The following is a 24,415-nucleotide window of genomic DNA, read 5'->3' on the forward strand; positions in this document are numbered from 1 at the left end:
AGAGTCGTCAGGGCCAATAGACTTCAAAATCTACTCCTGAATGACTTCTAACCAAACAAAACTGGAAACCAATCATAAAATAGCCAAAACAAAAAAAAAATCTAAAAAAAGTTGTAAACCGCTCAAAAAAATTGAATAAAAAGTAAAAAATAAAACGGATGCATCAATTGATTCAATATGGCTGAAAGCTTATGTGGAAGTTAAAAGATAAAGTTTTATCTGCAAGTTAGAAAAGATTTCAAAAATAATAAACCAAAATTACCACGAAAGATCAACACAATGGTCGCAGTGGTCCAAATCTTACAAAAAAACGTTAAACTAAAAAAAAATAGTAGTTTAACAAGTTCTCAGGATAAGCGCAGTATGCAGTTCAAAAAGGAATTCATTTTCCTATCTCAATCCCATGTAAAATTCAGGCACTGAATCAGGCAATGAAATTTCTTCTGGTAGCTAGTACGCAGCTAAAAGGAAATCATAAACCGAAATGGAAAACAAAGTTCACTTGCTGTGAACACTGCTGTGAAGTAAAATGTCACTTTTTCTAGCACGGAATAATTAGCACTGACATTATTCAGGTACTGAAAGTGTCAGGCAGTTAGTTGGTCGTCTCACACCCAGCGATGCCAGATTGGAAGACATTAGCCTACATTCAAAATATTTTTCACGTTATAATTACCGGAAAAGTTACGTGAATCTTTTCCACTATCGTTCTCTAGTGGATTCTACGTGATTTTCATTTGAGTTCATGAAATCAAAAGAAATAATTATCGGTTTCCGACAGGTTCTACAGGTAATGCAGAAATTCTGAGCTTTGGCAAACAAATGAATTAAACAACTTATATCTTCAAGATTTGTATTCACTGGCCCAATGGGCTGTGAAGCTCCCGTCTTATTTGTATAAATTATTGACACACTTCCAAATTAATTGATGAGGAAGTTGATGACATAAAAAAGTTATATATGTCAGCGAAAATAAGATAGTGAAGTCTACCGCTGAATTTTTCTAACTAATAAATATTGCAATTTTTTTTTTCACTTGTACTCTAACTTGTGTCGACGGAAAGCATGAGTTAGTTTGCAAATATTCGATCTGAACAGTGTAACCAGAAAACTTATATTTGTTTTTAAAATACAGTCAAATTTCGCTCGTTGGGCTATGTTTAGTTGGGCTACGTTTTAGTTGGGCTCCCGTCCCGCTCGTTGGGTTATAGCCTAACTAAATCGAAGCCAAACATCATTTCTGATAACGTTAAATTTCGTTTGAGGGGTTTGTGGATGCATTTTAACGCAGAAAGTAGAATTAATTGAAATAAAAACAAATGAAGCTGAGTATAAATGTAAACAAACAATATTTTAATCAATTGTCAGAGAAACAATATAAGTTTTGTGCCTTAATAATGCAACGTAGAGCTATGCCTATTTTTGAATGTATTTGAGAACACGTTATTATTGAGCACTCCTTTTTGGCTTTAAATGTGTGGCTTGAGTAAAACAAATTTCGAATTTGGCCCTATGCTGCGTTTGGCTCAGATTTTGACAGTTCGTTTGGCTCACAACATTCTCTCTATCTATTTCTCCATCTAAAGCCTGTAGTACACTCTTTGTCTAATGGTCAAATTTTTGACCTTCTGACATAATGGTCAAATTTATTTGACATCATGGCTGTTGTTTGCCCGTGTTTGCCTCATGTTAAAATTGGAGAGTGACAAATAATTATCTTCGACCAAATTTTTATCTGTCAAAAAGTGCCAAATATTTGACGCTTGGTCAAAGAGTGTAATACAGGCTTAAGTTTTGCTAGTGCAAATATACTTGTGCGATACTTATACTGACAGTGGCAGCTTTTCAGTGGTTCCAGCTCGTATCAACTAGCTGGCATCTCCATCCGATTTGCTTTGCTTTATCGCAGCCAACATCGCAGCGGTTCTACGATGTGTGGGCTCCACTGACGCTGACAGACAGCATAACATAGCGTATCAAAAGTGGCGGTGATCTCATGTACACATTGAGATGTTAGCCCTTGTAACATGTCAGCTAGCTGGTCCGTATGCATAAAAGAATATCGATACAAATATCGCGGTTTTCAGTATCGATACGGTCGAGTATCGGACGCTTGTGTATCGATCCAAAAAATCGAAATATCGTCTCAAAAGTATCGATATTTCCGATACCGATACAATATCGCCCATTGCTACGAGCAACATTCATGTGTATATTTGCGGTGGGAAAAAAGTTTAAGGATGTGGATTTTCAGAGATACGAGAGTAACTCAGATTTGCTTTTTTTTTCAGGTTTTCTCGGAAAAATTCGTAACAATTCAAATTTACTCACTGCCTTACTCCTCGGAATTTAAAACAACACTTCTGAACGCGAAAAAAATAACACAATTGGCCCTGACACAAGTAAAAGAGACTTTTTAAGGCTTTACGTGTGAAAACAAAAGCAAAACATTTCCCTCCTTCACTTTCGCAAGCAAAAACCAAACTAATATCAACAGAGTCGTCAGGGCCAATAGACTTCAAAATCTACTCCTGAATGACTTCTAACCAAACAAAACTGGAAACCAATCATAAAATAGTCAAAACAAAATTTAAAAAAAATCGTGAAACCATAAAATAGGCAAAACAAAAAAAAAATCTAAAAAAAGTTGTAAACCGCTCAAAAAAATTGAATAAAAAGTAAAAAATAAAACGGATGCATCAATTGATTCAATATGGCTGAAAGCTTATGTGGAAGTTAAAAGATGAAGTTTTATCTGCAAGTTAGAAAAGATTTCAAAAATAATAAACCAAAATTACCACGAAAGATCAACACAATGGTCGCAGTGGTCCAAATCTTACAAAAAAACGTTAAACTAAAAAAAATAGTAGTTTAACAAGTTCTCAGGATAAGCGCAGTATGCAGTTCAAAAAGGAATTCATTTTCCTATCTCAATCCCATGTAAAATTCAGGCACTGAATCAGGCAACGAAATTTCTTCTGGTAGCTAGTACGCAGCTAAAAAGAAATCATAAACCGAAATGGAAAACAAAGTTCACTTGCTGTGAACACTGCTGTGAAGTAAAATGTCACTTTTTCTAGCACGGAATAATTAGCACTGACATTATTCAGGTACTGAAAGTGTCAGGCAGTTGGTTGGTCGTCTCACACCCAGCGATGCCAGATTGGAAGACATTAGCCTACATTCAAAATATTTTTCACGTTATAATTACCGGAAAAGTTACGTGAATCTTTTCCACTATCGTTCTCTAGTAGATTCTACGTGATTTTCATTTGAGTTCATGAAATCAAAAGAAATAATTATCGGTTTCCGACGAGGTAAACGACGAATTTGCATACCTGATTTATTACGCAACATATTTTGATAATTTCTAAAACCCGTTTCCTAGCTCATAAAAATTAGAGAAATAAATAAAAACTGTACATTTCGTAAAACGTTATTGCTATCAGATATCACTCAGGTATGCAAATTCGTAAATAAATAAAACAACGAAAAAACTGATAAATATTACGACTTTCCCGGGGATTGTTATTATCCGCTGCAGCTGTTTTCGTTCAGGTAACTCTTCCACCTTTGAACTGAAGCTGTGTGAAACCTTTAAGCTCAAGTCTCGAGTTCATTAGGATTTTTCGAAAATTCACTTATTTGCAAGCCATCCAGAAATTCTGTTCTATGTTGAGAATCAGACAACAGCTTCGCCATTTTGATTTCTGGTTCATTTCGCACAGAGAATTCACGCGATACAACCTGTTTGACGTTGTTAAGTTCACGTAGATGGTACGTGATTAACCATGGTATGCATGAGATTTTTACGAAGATCAAGAAACAGTAAACATGTATACAGTAAAATTAACCAACACATTCACACATATGACATCTTAGCTTCGGTGTTTATTCTTGGCTAATAGAGAATCGCTCAAGTTTTCGCAAATTTTAATATTTTCGGCTAATAGTATCGGTTTAATTTATCAAAAAGCAGTTTCATTCGCATGCAAAATATCAACTGCAGAAAGGTAAATAACAGAAAATTTTCGAAACCTTGCAATTGTGCAGTGTATTATTTTAGATTAAATGACGAAGTGTGTTGTTCCGAAGTGCAGAAACACTCGGTCGTCGGGGTTGGAAAATACACCGCAACCAATTTCGTTCCATAGGTTTCCTAGGAGTGCGAAACTACGGCAGAAATGGCTCCGAATGGCAGCAGGATATAAAAATGGAAACAAAAATTTATATGTTTGTTCCCAACACCTCAGTACTGATTGCTTTACACATATTACTAAGGAAAAATTCTGGCGAGCGAAACTGCTTCCGACAGGTAAATAAATATTGCGATTAAACATTCGGGGCTTAATACAATTCACTTCGTTCCAGCGGTTCCCAGCAATAGAACGCCAACTATAATTCAGCCATCCAAAAGAATGAAACGAGCTACACTGATGAAAATTCGAAAGGAAATGGAAAACCTTTCGACACTACAAGTGCCAATGTCCCATACTCCTGAAACGACCTATGAAGAGAATATTGATATTAACAATAATGATACTGTGTTAGACAGCAATTTCATTCCTAGCCAAGAGCTATCGGATATCTATTCAAAATTGAGGCAAGCCACTAAAGAGCTAAATGAGCCTTGTAATATTGTTGATTTTCAAGCAAAAAAAATACACAATTTAGAAGAGTTGAATGGAGAATTAAAAACGGTACATAATGAACAAGTAATGCGAGGAGCACATTCTGTATTGGCAGAACGGTATACGTAAAATCAAATTAAAATAATGCTGGGACGCCAAAAGAAATTAGAAAGATGGACGGCAGAGGAATTAGCGATGGGATTCACATTGAAGTATTTAAGCAAACCGGCATTAAGTTTTGTTATTGACAAGTTAATGTTTCCGCTACCAACTGCAAAGTGTCTCCAAAGTCATGCCGCAAACATAAATATGCGGAAAGGATTCTTCCATGAAATTCTTTTGATTTTGAAATCATATGCAGCGACCCTTTCGGAGAGAGAACGAGTATGCGTTCTTTTATATGATGAAATGTCGGTATCAGAAGCTTACGAATATGATCGAAAAAACGATGATATTCTTAAACCATCTTCAAAAATGCAGGTATTTATTCATAAAACCTTTACTCGCGTATTGTTAGGCTAATTTTTATGCTTGAAATCACAGGTAATTATGATGCGCGCGTTATTCGGTTCTTGGCAGCAACCTATTTTTGCTGACTTTGATGTTAATATTACGAAAGAGCTATCCCGATCAACCACTCTTTATGCACCTTTATGAAACGACAACAACTGAAATCAATCGATATAGGTTCAAAACTAATCGATAGCGATCGTTCTCGTTTAATGAAGAAACTTAAAGAGTGGTTGGTCGGGATTAGATCAAGCTGTTCAGCTTGTTTGGGAATCTGGATTTGAATGTGTTGCCTATGTATCCGACTGTGGAGGTAGTAATCAGGCGATTTGGTCTGGTGTTAACCTTTCCGAGGAAAGAACTTTTTTGTTATATCCTGCAACGGGCAAAAAATCTACCTGTTCGCAGATGCTCCACATACATTAAAACTGATTCGTAATTGGATGTTCGATACCGGCTTTTGGATTGAAAATGGTGTGTACTTACCTCCTATCGATGAACAAAGATCTCACCCATTATGGCAGTTGGTTACGAAGATTAACACAAAAATATCTGACACTTTTTTTCTAAACGAAACACATCTTAATGTTCAGGGTATTCAACGACAAAATGTGGCTTTGGCTGCTAAGATCCTATCCCGAAAATGTGGAGTAGCTTTATTACGTAAGGTTGGAACACCACTTGCGAGAGATTTGGCAGAATTCATATCCACCGTTAATGATTATTTTGATGTTTTGAACTCAAGAAATTTAAATAACTCTATTATATTGAAAAAACCGTATGGAACTCACCTGGAAATCCAAGATACTGCACTAGATAAAATGTTCAAATTAATGGAAACTTCAATTCCCGCCGGAAAAACAAAACTTCAGGTATTAAATTTTATCAGGGAATACTTAAATCATTTGCCTTTTTATCATTAATCCAAATTCCAAAAACAAAAAATTTTGATATTATTTTAATAAACATTATCATTATTATCGTAATTGAGTTAATAATTTTATTTTACATAGGTTTTCCAACGAGCAATTATGATGTCCATAATATCGCTGAAGAAATTGTATGGTGATATGCGTGAACGATTTGGAGTAAATTTTATAATGACGTCGAAACTCAATCAGAATGCTTTGGAAAATTTGTTTTCACTGATTAGGGCTCGAGGACGATCACCCAACACCATTAGATGCTCTTCATCGCTTAAGAATAATCATTCTTGGAACAAACCTAGCTGTTGTATCTATGGGTCAGAATTCAATTGACAAGTGTGATGAAAAGTTTGCTCTGCTGGATGTGCTTCGCGATATCCAGAACGATGAGAAGGTAACACACGGTACAATGACTTCAACTGTAGATTCGACCGTCATCTCATTGGGAAATACACTGCAAACAGATGAAAATGTTTTGGATGAAAATAAGGATAATTTTATAACCGAAGATGACGGTTTCGAATTTCTAACTGGAGCGATGTGCCGCAAATTTAAAAGTGATTTTTCGTACGTAGGATATTTCACATATCTCACACCAGGACTCGATTCTATTTTGGACCACGATTATGCGTTCTCATCATCGTATGTTGAACATTTATCCACATACATAAGACATACGTAACACTCAGGAAGAAATCTTCCAAAAAAGTTGGTACAAAATGAACTACTCGAAAGTACCAACCTCTGTAAAAAAAACCCTCTGTTTGAGTTGTCTTTGAAGGCAGTGTACCTGCGCAGCCCTGCATTTGTCTCGTTCCTACTCGAAAAATGCTGCATTGATTTTGCAAATAATTTTTTGACAGTTCCTTATGGGATTTTCTTTGGGGCTCGATAAGGCCGAGAAAAAGAAAATTCATTTTGTTCATCATTTATCGAGCAGTTTGACAGGGCGAGGTACGGAGTACTATGGGGCAACGTGTACCAGAAAAAAATGCCAGTGTTACGTTAGTCTTATGTATGTGATTTATCTTTAGGTGGTTTGACAAAACCATCGGCTATTTGGTTGGGATAGGCGAAAAAACTTGAGATAGGTTTTAAGTCATTTCACGGAACATCCATCGCCAATGTCAGTAAAGTGTGTCAGACTCTTTCGAAAACACTAATGTTAAGTAATCCTGACATTCCACAAGTACTTGTGAAGCATTTTGTTCGTCACAGAACATTTATCAGAATTAATACCCTGAACAGAAATTTGAAACTAAAAAAAACTCAAAAAGCTAGCATTAGGCGCCTAACAAAGCGAGAATCAACTCCGCTCACTTCTCAACAAAAAAATGAGAAAGTATGTAATGTAATTGTGTAATTTATTTAATAAAATTTCACTAGAAGTATCAACAATGTAGTTATAGCACATACATAAGACATACGTAACACTCAGGAAGAAATCTTCCAAAAAAGTTGGTACAAAATGAACTACTCGAAAGTACCAACCCCTGTAAAAAAAACCTCAGTTTGAGTTGTTTTTGAAGGCAGTGTACCTGCGCAGCCCTGCATTTGTCTCGTTCCTACTCGAAAAATGCTGCATTGATTTTGTAAATAACTTTTTGACAGTTCCTTATGGGATTTTCTTTGGGGCTCGATAAGGCCGAGAAGATAAATTCATTTGGTTCATTATATATCGAGCAGTTTGACAGGGCGAGGTACGGAGTACTATGGGGCAACGTGTACCAGAAAAAACGCCAGTGTTACGTATGTCTTATGTATGTGGTTATAGTGGTACAAAACGTATCAATTTCATGTTGCATACAGAAAACGTTTTCAGTCAAAATTGCGTATACAATTGATAATTTCGCTTGCTTTATCCAGGAACAATAACATCAAAGAGTCTGCTCGTATATAACCTACATTAAATATTTTAGTAATTGGTAAAGTTTATCTACCAAGATTGTTATCGAAACTGAAATTCTTCGAAATTTCATATACGTGATATCAATTTGAGAAGCTAAGTCGTCACTGATTTACCACTACTAATGCAATGCCAATTCTAGACTACCATAGATAAATATTTCTTGCACGAAGATGTTATGTTTGTCACATAAATCATGCAAAATGACAGGAAATGAACAAGTATAGGAACTTCCACGTAACAATAACGTGAAAAATATTTTGAGTGTACGATGAAGACATCTATTTTTGTGACATTGGAGAAAACATGTGAAGACATTGAAAAATATGTGAACGACCCGAATTTTGCATTAGTGCATTAGTGGTGACCTGTATTTTTTTTTTGCTCGACAGTTTTCGATTTACCGGAAAGTTTTTTCAGCCTTCGGGCTTCGGGTAGGAAGACATTTTTTCGCGGACCAGACTTTTGAAAAATTACCTAGCATCCCTGTTGTCACACCAGATCGCGGTAAACAAGTGTGTTCGAGTGTTCTAGAAAAAAGGAAAAATCATGCGCTCGCTCACGTCAGATATCGTTACTGTGAAGCATTCCCAGCTGTCAATATTCCGTTTGGTAAAAACACAGATAACAGACATCCAAGCTAATTTTGCTTCATGTGCAAAAAGACGCAACGGTTTTTTAGCATGTCGCAATACGCAGTATGGTGGCGCGGAGAACACTTAGTGGTCAATCGATAGTTTTCCAGCTTTTATCGATATTATCGCAATGAGAATGGTTGCCGTTTTTAAATGTAGAAATTTTGAGCAGTCGTAATGTGTTCATTATCGACTTCTTTATTCAATCCCTGTGTATATTTGCGATAAATTTGTTTGTTTTAGTGTTGGTTTGAAAAAATAAATACATAAACCTCACAAAATCTATGTTATATCGTTGCATAAACAGCGACTGTATAATCTGTAAGAATTTTCATGCGTCTGGCAGCTTCAACCGTAAACCAGCGCTGCCATCACTAAAATGGTTAAAGTCGCAAGTTGCAGGAAGATGTCGTTAGCATTCCAAACGAGTAAGAATTTGAAATCTTACACACGATTTCTGAAGTTTTTTGTTCTAGCTTGGATGTCTGTTATCTGTGGTAAAAAGGGCAAAATTTCGTGAACCTCTTTTCTTTTCAACTGCGTACCACGCTATAACAGGAAAAGCCTAAAAACTACTATCAAAAATTGTGGTGTGGGGGCCTGGGGCCAAGTATATCGGGGCCCCTTTTCAGTGTTGACAACCCCCCCCCCCCCTTCTCAAATCCGGCTATGAATGAAGCCGACAAAGAGTCTAAAAACCATATCTGTAGAAATTTTTCAATAACTGTTAGGGGCACCAGAATTCACAGAAAATAAAATAATAATATTTTCCATTTTTCCTGTTCGAGATCTAGCGCAAAACCTATGTTTAGCAGTGCAATATTATTGGTTATTTCTTCGCGGTTTGTGAATTTGAATGAAACACAATTTGAGTTTCTTTTATAAGTTAATGTTAATTTATTGGTTTCCATTGGTTCTAGCACTGATCATACTCTGCAAATCGAACCATACATTTTTACACATAACTAATTTGTATTGATGTAAAACAGAGTTACCATACCATCGGTTGATGTGCTTATACTTTAAAAAATATACCAGAAACGCTGCGACAGTTTTGTGTAACGTACGTTTTTTTTACCGAAAACGGGGTATCCATGTAACCCGAATGGAGTGAGTGAATCGTCAATCTTGTGCATTTTTTTTCTTCGATGAAAGACATTCTTAAATTGATCAGTAATTGCTGCTAGAATGTGTTATCGTAGTTCAGTATAATACTAACTTTTTTTTATACATCGTTATCCATCCAAATACAAATATGATACATAGGTACTGAAAAGCAGAAAATGATAGGACACTAAGCCCTCTAGTTAGATGCTCGCTGTTGACAGTATTTTGATAATGTTGAATTAGTGAACGTAAAAACAAGATTGTTTGAGGTTTTAGTCACCGTATAATTTTATTCCCTTTGGATGGTTGATCTTTCTCGGTGAAATATACACACTATGTTTGCTTTAACATGACGTTTCGGCGTACTGTTATTCAGCCATCGTCAGATATGACAAAACAACATTCTTCTCCCACCAGTGTGGTTTGCTTACTAGAGTAAGCAAACCACACTGGTGGGAGAAGAATGTTGTTTTGTCATATCTGACGATGGCTGAATAACAGTACGCCGAAACGTCATGTTAAAGCAAACATAGTGTGTATATTTCACCGAGAAAAATCAACCATCCAAAGGGAGTAAAAACAAGATATTGGACTGTTGTTGCTTAACATAAATTACATTTGTTTGTTTACTGTTACGCTCGACCAATTTTGTCACTCGTTTGTTGCACGCACCCATGATGACTGTGTCATCGTTCGTCATGCATTATATTTTCAGGTGAATGGAAACATTTAAATCCAATTCATTCTATCATACAACTAAAATGCGGGAAATACTTCCCAACCAAGCATGAAGCGATTTACTGTAGTTAGAATTTCATTTAAAATTACTCTTTTTGTTTTCATTATGGGAGAAATTTACCAGACGACCTCAACATTTTGTACCTAGAAAGATTACCTTAACTCAGTACACCAGTTCACTAGTACGTGATATCAGTGAGTGAATTATTTTTAGCGCGCTCAAAACCACACAAAGTTCCAAAATACACGGCCTCAAATAAACAGAATGGTATTTGCTCTAGTTCTCCGATACTACACAAGATTGAAACTGATTAAATATGAGACCGATACATCGAAATGAGATCTCTAGCTTTGCTAGAACCATAAAATAGGTCCTGTATTTTGCAGCCTCATCTGTGGAACGCTTCGAAAGCCCTTTCTAGGTCAAAAATTATAAGCTCAATGGAAACATTTCGTCTCTTTTAAGTTCTGTCACTTTGCCTATTCACTTTTAATTTCGTCGGATTTTAAACACATTAAACCTACGCTTGCAGACAAGTTTGCAGTACTTCCAGTGAATAGATGTTTAATTATAGCTACTTAATCCACCTTCACTACACTGTAAATCTTCCGGATAAACCAGAAGCACGCGAAGAATCCTATCGATCCAGTCAGCAGGAAAAAGAGAAACACCATAATCAGGGTGTAGCCGAAATACAGAAGAGTGGAGGCTGCATCCTCGATCTGAAGCTTGGTTGCAAAGTAATGACAGCAGTATATGAACAGATAAACAGCTGTAAAACCTGACGTCAGGAACGATCGCCACCACCAGTGATAGTCTTCGGCGCACAAGTGGAAATAGCACAGCAAGATCGTCGTCTCGGAACAAGTAATCACCAAAATCAAAAACACCAAAAACAGAAAGCCGAACATGTAATACATCTGGCTAGACCACAGAGAGTTCAAAATGAAGAACAGCTGAATGAAAATGCAGCCAAACGGAAGTACTCCGCCCATGATGATGCCTGGTATCGGCTGAGTGTAGATTGATTGATCTGGAATCTGGCGAGGAATTTGGTTGGTGCGTACTGGATGCTCAAGTGACTAAAATATATTAAGACACAGATATAAAAACACAATCTAGGAAAACCAAAAAAAATCAGTACTAACCCTCTTTCGGAATCCAAAATAGGCACCAACAAACGTTAACGGTACAGAAACACCAAACCAGAGAGCCAACAGTGCAACCAATGTAGAAAACGGTACGGCACCCGAACTTCCTTTACTCCATAATATTAAGTTCATTACGAAGAAAAGTCCGAACACAATTCTGTAAGGATGACATTAAAATAGGACGAAAAATCGTTTGATAATAAAAGTATTCATGCTTACCCCGGGCTTAACATCGAAGTCAACAGCACGTTGCTCTTCCATTTGATTCCTCCGAAGCTCTTGTAAATGCGTGCCGATACATATCCAGCTGGAGTGCCAAGTAGTACAAACAGTACCATCGCACAGGTCATCAATGCTCCTCGATTCGCCGGTGAAAGAAATCCCAGACAAGCAAAGGCGAGTGTTACAAGTGTCATGCAGAATACTTGAATGCCGGAGCCAAGAAGAACGGACAGTAGCATGCCCTTGCGTGGTGGTCGGAACACATCACCATGGACCAGTTTCCAGCCAAATTCTTCCTGAGCATCTTCACCGCAATCCATCTGATTGTAACGAGCGATATCTTTGTGAAGTGTTCGCAGCATGATCATCGCAACCATACCGGACAAAAACAGCACAATTACAAGCGAGTTCAATATGCTAAACCACTGGATATTAGTGTGTGGCATTGATTCCAGAATGTAGTCCCATCGGGAGGACCATTTGATGGTGTTGTTCTGCACGAAGCGAACCGAGTATGTGTAGGTGATGTTCATTTTTTGTCCATTTGGCAGAGCACTAGATGGCATCTCAAGAGGTTCCTTGCTAGAACAATCTAACTGATCTGGATTCTTGTGATTGATGGAAGAAGGAACAACCTTCACGGAGATAATGCGACCTCCGTTCTGTTTGAATGCAACGCCCCATTCCTCTGTGGCTCCACTGTGGTAAGTGATTGTCAGATCTACGTGGTTGAATGGGTAGTAGTAGCCAGCGCGATTGTAGCTTGGATTTACCAGACACCCTTCATCCCCATCCGGGTGGCGTCTAACTAAACATCCCATCGGAAAACCTGTGCTACAGTATTGCCGATCATTATCCAATGGGTAGCACCAAGTTACCGGCATGTTGTCTACGATCCAATGGTGTTGATAATTCAAGCTCATGCCCTTCTTAAGGATCATCAATCTGCGGTCACTGTCAGGATCGCCGCCTACATAGTATTTTGTGCACGCTTTCTCACATGTTTTCTGATCAAGGAATTCAATCTTGTACGGGCCCGGACGAATGCGCTCCCCAAACACCACCTGGCCAAGGTTTTCCACTGGCGAATTGGCTTCATCGATTGGACAGAAATCAAAATGATGATATTCGTACGGGATTACCGATTCCTCCGTGTTGAGGCGGTTAACGTAGAGGGTTACTTCAGACTGAAATTGACACAAAACCGAAAACAGATAAATTATTAGCTTATGTATAATTATTTCTAGTGTTGTCAGAGCACGTTCTTATTTCATGCAGGTTTTCGCTTTGAAACGTCATTTGATCCTCTTATCAAAATTGAACAATCACGAATGTTCATATTTGTCATATCAAAGCTCTTACACACAAGAACTATTCGACTTAAGGGTAATGAACTGGCGACGTTACGTCAATATTAGTGAATTTTAACAATTTATTTCCCGTCACACCATGAAATATTCAGCGTCATGAAGCAACAATTTTAAACTAAACATTTACTCACTTCTGGAACGTAACATTGTCTTTTCCCTAATATGAGATTGAATCACTGCGACCATTATTGTTAGATAACCCCTTAAAAATCAAACACATATCAGCAGCTCACTCGAACCTGCTGAGCAAACTGATGAGTTGTCACTCCCGGAATTTTTCATAGCAACGCACCCAAAGCATAAGACTTTTACTACAGCTCCAGTCAATCAACCACTACTTACCTTGCACGATTTTTGCATTTCCGAATGCTTGCAATAGTTAACCGGAGCCAATCCTGGTAGATAAAAACCGTTTGTTACGGTGCTGCATAACAACAAAATTATCCACGAGCCGGTAAATGATGTCCAGAAGCTTCGTAACTCCATTTCGTTTATTGATCAATGCCCTATTCACGATGCATTACAAACAAACGAATAGATTAAATCAAAATAATTTATAGATCACTCGCTCAAATTACTCACTTTTTCCTAGTTTTTTCACCGTTCTTTCGTAGTCAACGAAATGGATTCCCTTCACTGAAACTTATCTGCGTATCTGCAAAACGGTGCAGTACACAAGAAAGTTTGTGGGTTTTTCAATAAAGACAGAATGGTTAATTTCACCTCCAGGATAAGTTTCGCAACTTACCAATTTTTTCGACCACTAACAACTCTGATTTTACACGAATTGGTACATTTTGTCGCAATTTTACAGTCACTTCAAAAATTGCGGATTCTTTTTGCTGAAGAAAAAAAAACTTTGACACATCGACTTACGACCAGGGTTGCCACATTTAAATCTGTGTTTTCCCTTGAAAATATCTGAGTATCTGTTTCTGGAACAAAATTATCTGTTAAAAAAATCTGTATTATTTAAACATAGAGAACTTTGTATTTTTTAAGTTTTTATGGTACATAAACAAAATTTTTAGCTTAGAACGTGTGAAGAGTTGAAAATATGTTCAATTTGCTTAATATTTAATGAAAGAAAATTAGGAGTGTTTATAAAAATTAATGTCAATTTCGAAAAATCTGTAAATCTGTACTTTTCGACGAAAATCTGTATATCTGTATACACAGATTCTGTACCGTTACTTCGGCCAAAAATCTGTAAAATACAGATTAATTTGTACATGTGGCATCCCTGCTTACGACGTAAGAAGATGAATGCGTCACTGCCAAAATCAGACTGCGTCGGGCACGAGAGGGACACGTTCATGAAATGCTATTTCTCACCAAACATCTGAAAAGGGCACAAATGCCAGATTGTAAACATCGAGAAAACGTCCAAAGGAAAATTACACTAATCCACTATATGATTTCGAGTGGACAAAAATTGGGAAAGTGACTGTCACCGATTATTTTTTTTAGAAAGTAGACCCTTAAACTAAGAAAATCTGGAAATCTTAGGACTGTAACAGGTACTTAACCTAAAATCAAGATATAAAGATGAAAAATGGCAAAAAATAATGCACTCTTTTCGAGAAAAAGTCAGATCTAAAAATATTCTTTTGACGTAGGACTACGTCTTTGTTTTCTATACTAAAGAACATTTTGTGAAATTGAGAATGAAACTGGCAAATGTTGCGTCAGATTATGCGCGGTCAAGCAAAATATTCAAAATATTACAATGCAATGTTCTGTAGCACGAGTTTCTAACTGAAGATAAAGGAATCGGTTTTTTTCAGAACTAGAGATGCTTGAAGATAAGAGTTATGAGGATTTTCGCAACTACTACTAGTGTAAAATATTCATGTATTCATGCATCGTTAGTTTTACAAGAACGATATAAACGGTAGTGTTGCCTATGAACAGTTTATCGCAGCATATAATATATACATTTAGTCCTACGTCACCATTTCATACAACCCCTAGGGCTGTATACCTTGTAGTATTTTTATCATGATAGCTGTAAAACCATTAATAGCACTATATTCCTATAAACGTTGTAGATAAGGCTTTCATAAGAACGTTTGGAAATGTTGTTTTATGGGTAGGAAAAGAGGATAAAGCATAACGAAAAGAAGAAAATGAGAAAAAAATCCTAGGGGCTAGACACGTTTATTTTCATAAAAAATATTTCGATAATATTACACGATAATGGTTGATATATCTTAATATTTATCGTTTATCTGTCAATTGACATCCCTCCAATGATAATTCGATATCAAGGAGCTATGATTCAGATAGAGGGGTGCCCAAAATGCAACGATAAACACTTTGTAACATTGAATATTGAAAATATTTCGCAATATATCAATAGTGTCTTGCCCCAAGAAAAAATCATTATTTATACCTTTGTTGACCGGCATTTTTTTACTTCCAGGAGCTCCCAGGCTGGCTTCTCGTTTTTCAGGTTTCAGGTATCTACTCAAAATTTCAAAAGCAGGGTGGCGAAAATGTTTTCATTATCAAATTTCTCTGATATTTCCCGAAAATTTTACCATTAATTTCTCTGATATTTTCCAGCATTCGGCACAAAAAAGTTCAACGTAAATGAACTCAGCTCCAAAATCCTAGTGAAAAATGTACTCGATCGGATATGAAACCAAACAGTAAAGGTCGCACATTAGCAAATATCTTAAAATAACAATATAGTTCACTCTCGAATTTCCCATATATTTCCGTGAAGACAGACAGGGAACACCCCCTCTTGTGGTGAAAAAGGTAACTAAACTCATTGCACAGTGGTACAGTAAGGCAATTTAGGCGGACATAAGATTTTCGTTGCGATTTTGGTTTGCGGTTTAAAGCCATAGTTTTTGTAAAAAGTTGTTTCTTATACATAGTCCTCTATCTATGTGCGAATGAAAATTAGGGTGGTCCTAAAATCAACTAACTTGTTTTTATTTGCATAAATAATTGTAAAAATTCTTTGGCAAACTTGTAGACCAACTTATTCTAAGTAACTTTGTAAAAAACTTTTTGTAGACCTTATATTTGGTTTCCAAAAACAGTCTGTTCGCTCTATTTTTTCAATTCAACTTTAATCAAAAATACGCCAATTTTGACGAAAAAACATTGTCGATATATTGTACAGATGAAGAGTTTTCACTATTTTTCAAAAAGCGCGTAATTTTTCAAAATGACCTTACTAACATTGAGAGACTCTCTTTGTTTACTTTCTCATTGATCAATAACTATGTTATATTTTCCATATTTCATGACACTCAATGCATAGTAAGCAAGACAGTATTACAATCTCTCGATTAAGGGGAAGAAAGCTTGGAAAATATATATAATGACGACGTATTTAACGAAACAAAGTGAGAGAGGAGAGAATCTCTCATTGTTACTTAGGTCCTTTTGAAAAATTACGCGAGAAATATTGTATAAATATTGTGAAGAAATACCGAAAGTTGCTTAAAATTAGTTGATCTACAACTGTACCAATGAATGTATACATTTATTTCTGCAAATAAAAAAGTTAGTTTTTTTATTTTGTCGATTTCAGGACCACCCTAATTTTCATTTGCACATAAAAAATAGACTAAATATTAGAAACAAGTTCTTAGAAAAAATTTACTCTACAACCACAAAATCGCATCGAAAAACTCATGTCCGCCTACATTGCCTTACTGTACCACTGTGCATTGTTGTTGAATTTCTGTGAGCATGTGACATTTACTCAATTTTAGATTCAGTTGACTCAATTTCATACTTTCACAGAAAAAAATATGTTGCAGATTTCGTGCGTATATTGTTTGTATGTAAAATTAACGCCATTCCGGGAGTTAAATATTGATAATATAATAAATGTAGCTTATCGAGGCACGAAGAAGAAATATTCAAATAATCAGACCACGACGTGTAAATGATAAACTAATTCCAAGTTGCTATATACGTGGTTCCCTGCGTAACTTCACTAGCTCAGATCCATCACGGGAAGCAACTACGAAATGTGCGGCCGTCAAGCTCAAGCTCAATAATCAGGCCACGAAGTGTACAATTAAATGAATGTTTCAATTACCTCGTGGAAACGATAAAAGGAGAAACCGCACAATGGTTGTCAATAGTCGTATATGGTTGTTGTGCAACTTTTAGCTATCAATTTAACAACTTAAGTATGGATACATATAATGTTGTAATTGGTTTAAAAGCTTTAATATATTTTATATAAAAGATATTCAACAAAACAAACATAATTATTGATAACAACTGTTATGCAAAAACTATTATTTCATGTTTATTTTTCTTCGTTTTGAAAGGATTTTTTTGTTTTTTTTATCCCTCCGATTTTTTTGCTCTCCAGTTCTAATCTTCGTATTCATCACTTGCAGCTTTGCTTTAACCAGAATATTTATGTATTTACTAGCTGACCCGGCAAACTTCGTCCCGCTTATTTTTGTGTTTAGTTTAATAATTTTCAACATTCCAAATTCATTGATTTCTTGCGATTTGTTTATATCGTTTGAAATTATTGGTTTTATCGGGATGACAACATCCTCGACTTTTGCCTTTAGTACATTACCTCTATTCCGAAAACACTCATATTGGGTGGTATTCAGTTATTTTCGTTGTTTTCCAGAAACTGAAAGTGGTCATCTTCGAATTCAAGATGGTGTCCAGGGTCAATGCTTGGCTTCTATACATTGTTTCGATCACGGAAATATTCAAATGCAGTAGTATTCGGCTGTTTCCCAGAAGTTGCCATCTTACAATTCAAAATGGTGTCTGAGGTAAATTTTTAGCTTCATGCATTCTGGTTAAAGAAACACTCATATTGGGTGGTATTTGGTCACTTTGAGCTATTTTCCAGAAACCGGAAGTCACCAACCTGGATTTTAAAATGGCATTTGGAGACAATTTCTGCCCCCTGAGCGTCATTCTGGTTTAAGGTAATAATAGGTGTTATTTAGTCATTTCGGCTGTTTTCCAGAAACCGGAAATCACCATCTTAGAATCAAAAATGGTGTCTATGGTCGATTCTAGCTCCTGTGCTCGGTCGGTTGAAGAAATACCCATATTGGGTGGTATTTGGTCATTTTCGGCAGTTTCCCATTCACCGGAAGTCGTCATCTTACAATTCATAATGTTGTCTGAGGTCGATTTGTAGCTTCCGGATAACTATCCCGGAAATGCCCATAATGAGTGTTGCAAACTGGGTGCACTGCCTCAACACTCCATCCCTAGGGCTTAACTGTCAACCATCGAAAGGCCTAGCTCAGGATCCGGTTGTCAAATAACCTTTCTTTTGCCACGAGCAGCGAAACAGTCTAGACGCGCCGTTGGATATAAGAGTGAAATCACAAACACAAAATAGTACACTAGTGCTGAAATAAAAATAAACATAATTTGTTCTATTTGCTGATTGAAAAACCGAAATTTGTAAGTTCAATCTATATAATATATCTAAAACGAAATCTAACACAACAATAAAAATTTCATACAGCTTAAAGCTTGCCACACACAAACATAACCTGTGCCTGCTAAAAGAACCGGTATATCCGAATCAGCATCCAACGAATAGAACAATTCTTTAAGAAATCTCGTTGCCATGGATCCCGACGAAACGCCACTAACGGGAGAAAGTAACTGTGTAAATTGCGATCGTCCAGATTCGGCAGATAACCTCGTTCAGTGCGATCGATGCAGCACGTGGTGGCACATGAAGTGTGCCGGAGTAACCAACTCAGTAGAAGATCGTTCATGGAGCTGCAGCAAATGTGTTCACGTTACATCCGAGGTGGGATCGGTGAGATCAGTTTCCAGTGCCAAGTCAAAACGACTTTCCTTGGCAATGAAAAATTTGCAGGAGGAATATGAGTTAAAAGTGAAACAACTTAAGGATCAGCAGAATTTGGAGAGAGACCTTCTCGAGCAAAAGTATGCCTGCTTTGAAGCCGCTATGGAAGAAAATGAAAGCGACAGCGCCAGCGCTCGAAGCAGGATGAGTGACGGTGTCAGAAGGACGGAAGTGCAACGTTGGTTTGAAACAATGAAAGATGCAGGTGCAACGGCAGCTGGGACTTCAAGGAAACCGACCACTGCCGATCAAACAAGGTCTAAAGCGGCCATCAAGAAAACGGACCGAATTAATCAATGGAATTCAACGCCCATGTTGAACCCAAGGCAAAAAGAAGTAGACCCCCCACGCCAGGTAACACTATAGACCCTAAGTCGCCACGTCCAGGTGAGTCCAATCAAAATGCTAACGATATCGCTACTCTCGACCATCTTACCAAGCAATTTGGCCTTGAAGCCATTGAAAATATGAACTTACCAACTAATATAAATATATTTACACCCTCGCCGTCTCAATTAGCGGCGAGACAAGTCATGCCCCGCGACCTTCCAACCTTTTCTGGCAGTCCAGCTGACTGGCCAGTATTTATTAGTAACTTTATGACCTCAACATTGGCGTGTGGCTATAGCCCCGCCGAGAACTTAATCAGACTACAACGCTCCCTGAAAGGCCCTGCCCTGGAAGCGGTGCGTAGTCGACTCCTTCTCCCAGAATCTGTTCCGCATATTGTAGATACGCTTCGCTTATTATACGGTCGTCCAGAGCTATTGATAAATGCGCTCATTGATAAGGTCCATACCGTCCCCGCGCCGAAAGCTGAGAAACTCGAATCTCTCATCGACTTTGGGATGGCAGTACAAACACTGTGTGACCATCTCGAAGCTGCAAATCAACAAGCTCATCTGTCAAATCCGTCATTGATGATCGAGTTGGTGGATAAATTACCAGTACACGTAAAGATGGAGTGGGTGAAATATATGGAGACGCGAAAAGAAGTTAATTTGAAAGTTTTCGGTGAATTTATGCAGGGAATTGTAAAATCAGCGAGCCGGGTCACACTCTACACGGGAAGTGCGAACGAAGCAGACGATAATCGGAAACAAAAGCGCGCAGCAATCAACTCACACTCAGAAGTGCGGCAAAATGGTAACGTAGAAGGGACAGACAAAATTTGTCCAGCTTGTAATCAGAGGGGTCATCGTTTGAAAAAGTGCAGAATTTTCAAATCATATTCTGTTGAGGGCCGATGTTGATTCGTTCAAACGCAAGGAATTTGCCGTAATTGTCTGAATGCCCATGGCAGACGTTCCTGTCGCACTCCTGGTGTTTGTGGTTTAAACGGATGCCAATTCCGGCATCACCCGCTTTTACATTATTCACGTTCAGTGGTGCAAGCAGCAGAGAACCATATGCATCGTAACATTCAACCATCCCTCTATTTCAGAATCATCCCTGTAACTGTGCATGGAGGAGGGAAAAGCATTACCACCTATGCTTTCTTGGATGATGGGTCGTCCGTAACATTAATCGAAGATGGATTGGTGAAACAACTCGGAGTTGTTGGCGCGAAGCAACCGTTATGCTTGAAGTGGACTGGTAATATGTCACGAGTAGAAAATGATTCTCGAACATTATGCGTATCGCTGTCGCAAGGAAACCGTCGTGCCTATGAGCTGCGTGATGTACGCACGGTAAAAGAGCTCACTCTTCCTAGCCAAAGCCTAGACGTTAATAAATTAGCAAAAACGTTCCCACATCTCCGAGGCATTCCGGTACAGAGCTACTACGCAGCTGTTCCACGTTTATTGATAGGAATCGACAATATACGATTAACTGTTCCGCTGAAAACCAGAGAAGGAGCAACAAATGATCCAGTGGCAGTGAAAATGCGGTTAGGCTGGTGCATCTTCGGAGGAAGTAAGGAAAATTCAGCTACATCGTCCTTGAATGTACACGCGTGCGATTGTGCTTCAGACCAGACTTTGCACAACATGGTGTAAGAGTTTTTTGCTACGGAAGATGTCGGATCACAGGCAGCAAAGCCGATCATATCGGAAGAAGAGAGAAGAGCTTATGAACTACTGGAGCAAACAACCAGAAGAGTAGGGGAAAAGTACGAAACCGGGCTTTTGTGGCGTTTGACGATTTTAAACTACCAGACAGTTACGGGATGGCGCTAAAACGTATGGAATGTCTCGAACGACGAACGAGAACCTCAACTAAAGGAAAAAATGGCGAAGCAAATCGACGATTATATCAATAAAGGATACATTCGTCGAGCTTCGGAACAGGAATTGAAAAAATCACAAGAAGGTTGTATGCAAAGCCACGACCGCAAGGTTGAAGTAGAATACTTTTACAAGAAAGATAACCTGGCTGCTTGCGTGTCAGTCATTTTTTCTAGTAAATAAACGTTGACCGTTCATTGGCAGTATTGTAATTTCTTTTTGTCTGATATTTTGAATGAAGTTCATTGGATATTTTTAAATTTTGTGCAAATGAGAAGTTGAAGTGCTGCCGTATTGTGATATGCACATTTAATACGACATCATTAAACGGGAACGGAACAAAGGCTACGGTTATACAGAACGCGAATGCCGGCGCGATGCGATTCGCCTTACCAAGGTGAAATGTACAGCTCTTTTTAAGGCGAAGTAGAGCTATACATTTCAACAGATTTCGTCTTGCCGAATCGCATCGCGCCGTTATTTGCGTTCTGCATGACCGTAGCCAAACACTAAGCGACGCAAACACGTAATAATAGTCAGAGTATGCATGTAGATGAAGATAATTAACTTTGGATTATAGCGCAAAACGAGAAAATATTAACTCTTCAAATAATCATTTGTGTTTTTCAAATTTCAGTTTTTCAATTTAATATCCGTTGAAATGTTTGTTTATTATCTGATGAAGCTCTTATATAGGCCAAATGATTCATTCTCAATTTACTAGCTCCATAACTCTGCCGACCGTGCTTGGGAAAGCGCGGTATAACGACCAATCAGAGGTCGCATTTTGTGTTTTGACAAGGCTTAAGAGTTTTCAAAAGTACAATAGTTCGAATGATAAAATTGCAATTTCATGCATTTTATAGGAATCTTAGAAGATTTTCTAATCAATTGCTGCAAAAACGAAGGAAATCCATCGAAAACTAACCGATTTATTAGCATTTGAAATTTTTCCCACTTTTTTCAGTTTTAGATTTACATTTTACATCCCTATGTAGCCGAACTTCCTGAGAGAAGTATTCTAATTTAAAATTAAATCTTCATTAATTCATTTATTGTCCTTATAAGAACAATTGTTCAATTTATCATAGGATGTAGTGTTTATCTTACATCTCTGTGTTACCTTGATAGTGAGGACTAAGGCGCACGGTCAACACAATAGGAAAGGTGTTTTCACATTGAAAACTAGACACGGCTTTACTGGAGGAAGTGTTGGCAAACGCATCTACCGCTATCATACGAAAGCGCGTCGTTTCATGTGGGGAATATCAACAACGGAAAATGACGCGCGTCTAAGCATAACCCGAACTGTTTCGCCGTGCTGCTCCCATTTACCTTTACATCGGCCTCAGGGAAGTACCGGCTGCATCTGCATCTACGGCTGAGGCTGTCACTATACTGCTATTGGTACCAAAAGCTATTAACTTTTCAAATAAGTGTGTTATTTGTTCTCAAAAGAACAATTGTTCAATTCAAAATCGGATTTACGCAATCGCATCTCTGTAATATTACTGACAATAATATTCTACTGAACAAACTGATACAACTTTTCCATTAGGCCTCTGCCATAATAGACGCGAAAAGCGACGCGAACCGATTCGCTCAGCTGTAGGTTAATGTACAGCCATCAGTAGAACTGTACATCAACCTACGGCCGAGCGAATCGGTTCGCGCCGCTTTTCGCGTCTACTATGGCAGAGGCCTTAGAGGAAGTTGCTGGCTGATGTATTCACTTCATGCAAGCCTGCTGCTGATGCTTCCCGCTACCACACTGAAACAGCATTTTAGTGAAGGGAGTGTCGTTGCATCAGCTGACCCTGCTACTATCGATGCTGATATACCCGCTGCAACAGCTACGGTATGCATAGCCATGCCACAGTTGTGGCCGCTATACGCTGGCCCAACTGCTGAGCAACTGCAACGCTATCCGTAGCCATGCCACAGTTGTGGCCGCCATTGGTATCCGCTGTACCTGCATCTGCTGGCCCTGCTGCTATCGATGGTGAGATCCGCTTAAACTGCTACGCTTATTCGCAGCCATGCCACAGTTGTGGCCGCTATCCGCTATCGATGGTACCCACTGCTCGCTCCCGCTGCTGCTAAGGGAGGACTGCTGTCGTCGCTGTTCAGAACTACTATGAGCGGCTTCGACTAAAACAGGCTCTTATATAGGGATGAAAATAGGAATGAATTATTTTACGTACGTGGTGGAATGATAAACTTGAAAAATATGTGTGACTTCATTCTGGTTCAGAGCGATCATTTGATAAGCTCCACCTCTTTTTTCAGTTTCTAAAGTTTTTCCTCAGTTTCGTAGCACGGATGCACAAAAATGATTTCTTGTCGAGCCGGACCGATAGCACTCTCATTGAAGCAACAAAATAACATGTTTTGTGTCGTGTTGTGCAGCTTGGTTGAAGAAAATGTTCCCGTCCCCATGTCGCATGTAAGCAGATTATTGCGTTCAGTAGATAGTGTATCCAGCGAATAAACACCGATGGTGCTCTCACACACGCAACGGTTTTAACCCGTATCTTATTGCGGTTTGTAACATCAAGCGATTTCGTTTGCTCGCTGTTGCGTGTTGCATCATGTTGCAACTTGGTAGCTGGGAGACGACGAAATTCTGTTTATGCTGATTGATTGAATCGACTTCATATTAGCTCTGCATAGTCGAACCAACTGCTTTTGTTAATGCGTACTAACAGGGCAGTTTATTATTCAATGTCGGTTATGCTGATCGCAGCCTTTGCGCTGCCCCTACAGTGGGGGGTTTACGAAATAAAGTGAAAATTAGACAACTACAACAGAATTTGATTGCATCCCGCACAGAATGTCTGCTTGTGTTGATGCCAGAAAACTATAAACCTTCAATTTTATTTTATTTGCCTTGAAAAAAGCATGTTGCGGTTCAAAATCGGTTGCTAATTACAACCTTTGAGCTGCCCTAACATTGGGGGAATTAAGATACACGGACAACATGCACTGTGGAAGCTATTTCACATTCAGTAAATTAGACGGGTGCGACCAATTTAAATTGTTAGGATGCAACCCAGAATGCTTGCTTGCGTTGTCTAAAATTATTAACTTTCAATGACTTGTTTATTTGCCTTCAAAAAGGCATTTTGATTTCCAAAATTGGATT

The 24,415-nt window shown here is 38.0% G+C and overlaps 3 protein-coding genes across 4 annotated transcripts; 2 read left to right on the plus strand and 1 right to left on the minus strand.

Annotated features, from left to right (window-relative positions):
- Positions 1-10,912: 10,912 nt before the first annotated feature.
- Positions 10,913-14,075, minus strand: LOC129731195 (transmembrane 9 superfamily member 2). Of its 2 annotated transcripts, none has more exons than XM_055691010.1 (6): positions 13,946-14,075; positions 13,780-13,852; positions 13,540-13,703; positions 11,825-13,014; positions 11,603-11,762; positions 10,913-11,536 (listed from the first exon to the last, which is right to left on the minus strand). In XM_055691010.1, the coding sequence occupies exons 3-6, from the start codon at positions 13,681-13,683 to the stop codon at positions 11,033-11,035; spliced, it is 1,998 nt and encodes a 665-aa protein (XP_055546985.1). In that variant the 5' UTR covers positions 13,684-13,703; positions 13,780-13,852; positions 13,946-14,075; the 3' UTR covers positions 10,913-11,032. The 2 variants fall into 2 exon arrangements, with proteins under 2 accessions (XP_055546985.1, XP_055546986.1); XM_055691011.1 differs by having other exon boundaries at positions 13,921-14,064.
- Positions 14,076-18,105: 4,030 nt separating this feature from the next.
- Positions 18,106-21,610, plus strand: LOC129730959 (uncharacterized). Its single transcript, XM_055690630.1, has 2 exons — positions 18,106-18,134; positions 20,487-21,610. The coding sequence occupies exon 2, from the start codon at positions 20,644-20,646 to the stop codon at positions 21,040-21,042; it is 399 nt and encodes a 132-aa protein (XP_055546605.1). The 5' UTR covers positions 18,106-18,134; positions 20,487-20,643; the 3' UTR covers positions 21,043-21,610.
- Positions 18,536-20,231, plus strand: LOC129730958 (uncharacterized). Its single transcript, XM_055690629.1, has 2 exons — positions 18,536-18,624; positions 18,689-20,231. The coding sequence occupies exon 2, from the start codon at positions 18,794-18,796 to the stop codon at positions 19,406-19,408; it is 615 nt and encodes a 204-aa protein (XP_055546604.1). The 5' UTR covers positions 18,536-18,624; positions 18,689-18,793; the 3' UTR covers positions 19,409-20,231.
- Positions 21,611-24,415: the final 2,805 nt, after the last annotated feature.

This window comes from Wyeomyia smithii, chromosome 3, assembly GCF_029784165.1.
Source record: "Wyeomyia smithii strain HCP4-BCI-WySm-NY-G18 chromosome 3, ASM2978416v1, whole genome shotgun sequence".
Taxonomy (NCBI): Eukaryota; Metazoa; Arthropoda; class Insecta; order Diptera; family Culicidae; genus Wyeomyia; species Wyeomyia smithii.